The sequence below is a fragment of the Podarcis erhardii genome, assembly GCF_964252035.2.
Source record: "Podarcis erhardii genome assembly, chromosome: 7".
Classification (NCBI taxonomy): Eukaryota; Metazoa; Chordata; class Lepidosauria; order Squamata; family Lacertidae; genus Podarcis; species Podarcis erhardii.
The window spans coordinates 36417383-36425431 of record NC_138511.1 but is presented as its reverse complement, the minus strand read 5'-3'; the positions used below and the strand labels follow the sequence as shown (position 1 = coordinate 36425431).

Sequence of the window (8049 nt, the reverse complement as noted above, 5' to 3'; positions counted from 1 at the left end):
CTTTGACAGAGGTAGAATTTACCCAATGGTGTGGACACTATGGTCCTCCAACCTTGATCAGATCCAGCCAAAATGGCAGATGATTAGGGATGGTGACATTTATAGCTCACCAGCATCTCAAGGGCTGCAGGTTGTCTATTCCTGTTCCATTTACCACATGGCTGTATGCCTGCTGTAATAATTTACCAGTCAAAATAGTTGTCTGTAGGCAACCTCTTGGTTTTTAATTTCTAATCTTTTTTCATCTCCATCCCAGTCTTATGTAACATACGTGAATATGACACTTTTGTACCCTGTGTTAATTAATCCAGACGTTTTATGAATTGCTCTGTAGAATCAGAGTAAAGGACCCCTGGTTTTCAGGCCAAGAGAGTACTTCTCTGTAGAATGTGTATTTTGAAGTGGATTGAAAGGGATGTGAAAGTGTAGTAGTACAGCACTTGATACACTTGGAAACACACTTTAGGAATGATAAATGAAAACACACTTTAGGGATGATAAATGAAAACACATTTTCAGAATGATAAATTACATTAAGAAAATAAACAGAAATTTAACTTTGAAGTTGTTATTTGCAGAACTACTTTGGATAAATCTAATGCTTTCTCTGAAAAGATTATTACTTTTGGATATTATCAATTCATGCTTTTGAGAAATGTAATTAATTCAACAGTAGCCCTATATTTCCCACAACTGCTTTTATTTTAAAGTTCTATTCTCTGGTCTTTTCCTCACCTATATATCGTTACATTGCTAGGCCGGATTTAAACCAGAACAACATGCAGCTGACATTGCTGACAGTGAGGGCTGACTTTGCAAAACTAACAAGACCCTGTATACAAGAAATGTTGAAAACGCTTTCTTTGTATTTTAAAATGCTTTGTTTATTTAAAGCATGTTTATTTTGGCCTTCAGCTAAAAACCAGACTCCCAGAATGGCTTATAACTATCAGTGATAGGGAAGTACCTGTTAACAGGTTTACACTAAAAGAGACAACACAAAAGGGAAAGGGATTGGAAGGTAGAAGTGAAAGAAATCTCAAGCACTATTACTTGGTTGAAGAATTACTGTAATGACCAGCAAAAATAGAAAGATTTAAAGGGAAGGAGGTGCAAAAAAAATAAATGCATTTCAGCACAGCTGATGGAGATACCCTGCAATCCTACCTCTCTCCCTCTACTGATGGAAAGGCTGCTCTTGCAAATATAGTCTTATATTTGTTTTAATCTCTGACCTTGTTAAATATTTTCTGTGTCCAGTTGCCTCTTAGCAATTTCATTTCAGTGAATGCTACTTCTCTAATGTGGTTTATTACTTCACACCCTCTGCTTTATAAGACTTTACTGACATATAAACTGGGATTCGAAATAACTGTGCAATAGGCTGTGTGTGCCCAAAGGGGATTTCAGCTTGTGTTTCTCCAATGCAGCTCCTCTGCCCCACACTGGATGGCAAACTGTATTTTAAACTGAAGGAACTTCCAAGAGGCACATAGAGAATCCATATTATGCTAATAAGTATAAATAATTTTAAAAAGCTGGTTGTGTTACGGCCTTGACGCTTTCTGTTCAGAGAGTAGTTTAACATGTCATGATGTAGCTCTTTGAAACCTCATTCCACTCCCTGGTCATTCATCTTATCTGTAGTTCAGGAGTGGCTAACATGTAGCGCTTCGAATGTTAGCACTCCAACTCTCAACAGCTCGAGTGAACATGGAGTGTAATCTAGCAACAGTTGGAGGGCATAGGTTAGCGACGCCTGCTGTAACAAAATAAAGCCTTTCTGTTTTAGCCATATGAGTTAGAGAGGAGTCAACTTCTGCTTTTCCTTCTTTTAATGTAACAGGGAAATGATCTACATTGGCTAGCATGTTCTTTATACGTGGCTTGCAGAAAAGCTGTCCCAACAGTGAGCAGAGGAACCGTTGAAGGAAACTATGTATCTTTAATAAGAATATTGCGCTGCTCAGGACAAAGGTAACTTCTATTTTAACAAATCAGAAAGTTTTAGAATTGATACTAATGTGTGAATTGCTATAGTAAGAAACTACTGAGACTATTATCATGACTTAGGCATGCTCTCTGGTCGTTAGCTGTATGGGGATCAGGGATAACCTTGCTAAATATAATATTTCAAGTGACTTTAATCACTTTGACTTGTTAAAACTGCTCTTGCTGGTTTGACCCTTTGTAACAACAGTATGTTTATATTTATTTCCTGTCAGAGATATTTGTTTAACATTTATTTAAGTGCAGTATATCAACTAATAATACAAACATACATCAACAACTTAAATGTTGGCCTGAATAATTTTTGTAATGAAAAAGTGATTCACTTCCATCAGTATTGTTGTTTAGCACAGCTTGTCCAAAGTTCTGTTTTCTGTACCATTTCATACTTATGCTTGAGGTAAAAAGTTTTACAGCAGAGGAAAAAAGAGATAATATTAATTAGTTAATCAACATGACTAATTTAGGTCCATTAATTTCACTGTAGGACTAGAATGACATGCACATGGTCACATACATGAACATTGTTTTCTGATCATGGATACTTAGATTAATTATAGACAGAAAGAGGGGGAATAATGGGGACACAGAACATGTGGTAGACCTGAGGAAGCATTCAAATCAAATTAGAGAGATAGCTGAACAAAATATAGTCAGTGGCCCAAGTTGGCTTCACTTAATCTTTACCTAGGGGACAATACAAATCTGCATTTTAAGCATCTTATTTGCCATCTTTCATTAGCAGCCAAGCTAGTAACAACTAGGTATTGGAAATTCTTAGAGGATGTGACATTGACCACATGGTATAAAGAAGGATGATAATAAGCTCTGAAAATAACCAGTAAACTAAAAATAGCAAAGGGAATGAAACAGACACTTTTTCAGTGGACTGGCATGCTTTTATGATGTACAGCGTGAAAGAGGAAAGCATGGGACCACCTCCATATTGTAAATAATTGATGTGGTAACCATAATTGCCGTGCAAAAGCAATACAACAATTTAAGGGATGTGAACTCTGTTGTAATGTGACCTCATGTCTTCAGAAGTGATGGGAGGGTAGATTTTGTTCCAATACTGTTTCTTGTTGTTTTGTAATGCAAGAAATAAATATATATTTTTTTTTAAAAAAAAAAATGAGAATCATTGGATTGGCATAGAGATCATAGGTAAAAGCAATTAGAATGCACAGAATAAGCAGAAATGACTTATACTTGGGTAAGATTTTTTTAATAGAAAGTTGATAAGAAAACAGGTCTTCAGGAGCAAATATGCTTAAACAGATTTCAGCATTAATATACTACAGCTCAAGAGTTTTAGCAAGACAGTTTGACCAAAAAAAGTGGGGGTGGGGCAGGAGGCATGGCCAAATTTGCTTAGCTTCTCTGGAACATGCAGGGTAAAGAACTAGGTGAGAGATTATCACTGAGGGGAAGAAAGAAAGAAAAAACTAGGAAGCCAATCAGAAAGGGATACTCCAATTTGAATGAAGATTGTAAAAGGGGATAGAAGCAGAAGCATAGGAAGGTCAGTTGGTACCCAGTGCAGGAAATTTCTTGTCATCCCCCCCCCCCATTTTTTATTTTTATTTGCCTGCAAAAATGGTTTTACGTTATTTCTTATTTTCTTACAAAGGAATGTGGATTCTGGGCTTCTGATGGATTGTGTTTTGGCTTGTGTTATTTTATTTATATTTATTGTTTATTTATTTAATACAATTAATTTTTAAAAACCTGCAAAGTGGTTTACCAAAACAAAAACAAAAAAACCACAGCAGTAAAATCGATAAAAATTAACAATCCTACTTTAAAACATACAAAAGCTAAAATATTAAGATTAAAATTACTTCAACTTCCTAAGCATCTAGGTATGCTTGCCTAAAGAAGAATGCTCTTAACAGGTGCCCGAAAAGAGTCTAGCAAAGTCATGTGCTTTGTTGCAATAGGTAGGGAGTTCCAAAGTGCAGGTGCTGTCACATGCAGTACAGATATTATGTGGAACCTGTAGTAGTGCTTGAACCTGTAGTAGTGCTTGAAACTACTGAAGGGGAGGTTTTATTTATTGTGATTTCACCATGCTCTGTATTATCTGAAAAGGAAAACATTTATTTAAAAAATAGGACTGCACAGCAGCAATCTATTCTCATCATGATCAGTGGGACTTATTCCCAAGCCAATGGTGCATAAGATGGACTGCAAGCCTATGCACCCCTTGCATCCAACTTGCACATAAAACTCTGCACAAGCCTGCACCAGAGAATTGTAGAGTTGGAAGACACCCCTGAGGGTCATCTAGACAAACCCCTGGGGCAATGCAGGAATCTCAACTAGACCACCCTTGACCGATGGCCATCCGTCTTCTGTTTTTCCCCTCAGCCAGGACACACAACAATAGAGACTGGAGGTTGGGGGGGGGGGAGATAAATTTTGACAATGGGGCAGATTTGTCAGGCGTGCACAGGAACAGCTTGTAGACTTTACACAGAGAGGAACCCCACACGGGTTTCCCCACATGTAATGTAACAAGCAGGGAGCCAGCTCAGATAGAGAGAAAGACACTGGGGGAGGACAGGACAAAAGAGTACCAAAGTCCGTCCATTTTATCCTCTTTGGGATGGTGGCGCTAGGGCTCTGGGAGCACCCTCCCCAAAATATTTATTTGTCTTCAATGTGTTGTTACCACTGTTATTCTATAGTACAGATCCTTTTTAAATTAAACACTTTCTCTAAAATTAAAACAGCAGAAGTAATCAGTAGCATAGATACCAAAGGAAAGGCGAGAGAATAGTCCCTAATAGATACAAGGGAGACACAGATACGAGCATACAGAAGTAAATAATCCAGCCTTGGGGAGAGGAGTGGGAATGTACAGTTTGCTGTACTTTGCCTCGAGATGGGAGACTGAAAGGGAATAAAAAATAAAAGTCTTGTGTCTAGGAATATTTTTCTGCAAAAGCATCAGACTGATTGTCAAAAGTGTGAACTTCATTAATAGACCCGATTTAAAGGAATTGTTCAAGTAGCCACAGAATTGCTTTGCTGATTTTTCTCATCTTCTTTGAATTACACAACTGCTTTTGGTGGGTCCTAGCTTCATGCAGGGAAGACTGGAGTGTGTGACTGAGAGGGAGGATCCTACCTTCATGCAGGGGAGGTTGGGGGCAAAGGGGAGGCTGGCCTGCCGAGTGCCCAGGGTGGCACTGAGCTGCTCCTCCTGGCGCCCCACGCCGGCAAAATGGGATGGCAGCACTGCCATTGTCCTGCAAGCTCTACTTTTGGGGGCAGCAGAGGCTTTTCGGAGGGGGATTGGGGCCCAAAGGGGGTGCACAGGACAAGCAGCGGCCTTGGCAGGCCTCCTCAGCAGCCCAGAAAGTCGGCTTATGTGAAGAAAATGAGACTAGGCCAAGTAGATTCGGCCTTGCCTTTGCCCCACCCCCAACCCAGCTGGCTGTGTGTAGGGGGCGGGACGAAGGCAAGGCAAGGCCTAATCTACTCGGCCTAGTCTCAATTTCTTCACATGGGCCAACTTTCCAGGACCCAGGAAGCCCAGTGGAGGGTAAGACAGCAGGGCAGTTCATAAAAAACTTTTTTAAAAAAATAAAAATGCCTGCTCTACTGAATTGAAATTTCAGCCTTCACGACATAGTAAAATGGCCAAGTAAACAGCTATTTTCGTGGAGGAGGGTCAAGATATTAACAGATTTGCATGAAATTTCATCTATAACTATTTAATCCCTGATGTAGTAAGATAAGACCTTTGGAGCAGGCATTTTTAAAAAAAGTTTTTTATGAACCGCCCTAGTAGGGCAGTAATTGTTCCTTGATAATTTGTCACCCCCCTCCATGATGGTACCTGGGGCGGGGGGGCCCCCCTTTCCTACACCCCTGGATAAAAGACAATGGACTAGCTGCACGAGAAAAGGAAAAAGAGTTACTAAGTAAATGCAGGTGGAAGGACTGGCTCTCAGGTGAGACCTAATACTTAAGGCAGTCTGAGATCACTTATGCTTGCAAGTTAAGATACTTTCATGCATTAGAATCAATGCTGCTTTTTCTTTGATGTGTGCTTTAGTTGTAATTATTGATTTTAAATCCTGCTAACTTGTCTCATCTATCACTGCTTTGTTCAGATGGTAGGAGGTACTCCAATGGACTCCAGGTGTACATGCCTTTAAATAGGGTAGTATGATCCCTGTTGGGGTCATATTATAAGATATCTCCCAAAAATTATACAAGCCTATGCCATATGAGGCAATATACTATTTCGCCAAGAAGCATTTTTATAGCATTTTCCCTTAAAGTAGCCTTAGAGCTATAGGATGTTGCATAGTCTGCCATAGGACTGGCTAAGAAGCAATCACAAAATATGTGACCACCATAATTGAAGAGAGGCTATAATAGAGTTGAAAATGGAAACATCACACATGTTTTATGGGGGTAACATTGAATAAATGTTGTTCTACTTAGGAGGGGGCAGGGAACATTCAGAGGAATAGACAGCAGTGAAACACAGGTAGTAGTAGCTACTTCAATTTTAAAATAGGAAAGAGGCTGTCCTTCGTTTTCCTAATTTATTATTAAAGCATTTGAAAATTAAGATTCCTTGCATATTTTCTATTGTAGTCATGCAAAGTTACATAAATCACAATCGGTTTTTAGAAAGATACTTCATAAGACTATATTTCTGATAATCTAAATGTCTTCAGTTTGATAGAATTTTTTAACAAGATGAAGAAATGGGAAGATATGGCAAATCTACCCTCCCAGTTCAGAGAACGTACCACAAGATTAGAAAGAAACTTTACAGTTTCTGCTGTAATTTTTAAGAAGTATGAACCCATTTTTCAGGATATTTTCAAGTACCCTCAAGATGACCAACCACGCCAGCAGAGAGGAAGAAAACAAAGGTATGGATTTCTTATATTAATTAAGGTATTATTACATTGTTGTTGTTTAAAAAACTAAGATTTGTATTCTGACCCCATTTAATTGGAAGTAAGTTGCGTGTTAGTTTCATTGTAACTTAAGTAAATATGTTTAGTACCTTTCGTTAGCTAACTTCTTAGGAAATGCCCTCCCCAGTCCTTGCTTCACTCACCTGCACTAGTTCACCTGTCCCCTTTCTCTGTCCCCACCATCAGTTACTCTCCTGCTTCTAAGTGTCTTTCCAGGCTTCTGATTGATGGGCAAAATTAGATGGCCATGCATACTCTCTGTAAGCTTGCCCTGTTTAATGAAACAAAGAACTATGGGGACTGAGTGCTGCACAATCTCCCTCTTAGCCTGAAAGCTCCTGAGCTGTCAATCTAGAAGGAAAAGAATAAGGAAATCTATGTGTGCAGCATTCACAATACAGCCCTGACTGTCTGACTTTTCTATAGGAGTGGTATATTTTTGAGATCCTTCATCGTATAAATGAAAATATAATAATTTGTTTCTTTTTATGGCGTCATTGCTAAAAAGGAGACAGCCTTGCACAGTCTCTGAAGTTTTTCAGTTCTCGTGGGTGCTGTTTGTTTATGCAAAAGGTAAGAACTGATGTTTAATATTGTGTTCCATAGCCTTCATGATACTATCTTTTAAGAGGTGTGGTGATAGCAATGCACCTTAATAATTGCTCCAAAGCTGTAGAATGATGTTTCTTTCATAACTGCCTCCTTTTTCATTTGGATTTTGACTGGGTTAGCTAGTCTTCTGGTTTTCCCTTTAAAAAAAGGTGTAATTAATATGGCCATGCTTCCCTTACATAGTTAGTGAGGGATGCTGTCCCTGTTTTGATGGTGTTGGTTTGTCTTTCTTTATTCTATTTTTACCCCTACCCTCCTCACAAAGGAACCCATAGTGTTAAACACATCAGTAATAAGATTATTTGTTTAGTATTTAAAACAAACAAACCCACAGCATCATTGTCTCAAACAGTGATTTCAGGGTTTCCAAGAACAGTATCTCTCCATCCATCAAATATCTGAGTAAAGAGGGATGTTTTTCAGTTCCTCTTGAAAGCTATTAAAAAGGAAGACTCACCTCACCAGCGAAAGAATT

At 38.7% G+C, this 8049-nt stretch overlaps 1 protein-coding gene across 1 annotated transcript in view; it reads left to right on the top strand.

The window, feature by feature from the left end:
* RBL2 (RB transcriptional corepressor like 2) overlaps window positions 1-8049 on the top strand; it is a 30543-nt gene that overhangs the window by 1488 nt on the left and 21006 nt on the right. The window contains exons 2-4 of the mRNA XM_081870160.1: window positions 1847-1977; window positions 6714-6914; window positions 7471-7535. Coding sequence (XP_081726286.1) covers window positions 1847-1977; window positions 6714-6914; window positions 7471-7535 — 397 coding nt within the window. The remainder of the gene's footprint in view (window positions 1-1846; window positions 1978-6713; window positions 6915-7470; window positions 7536-8049) is intronic.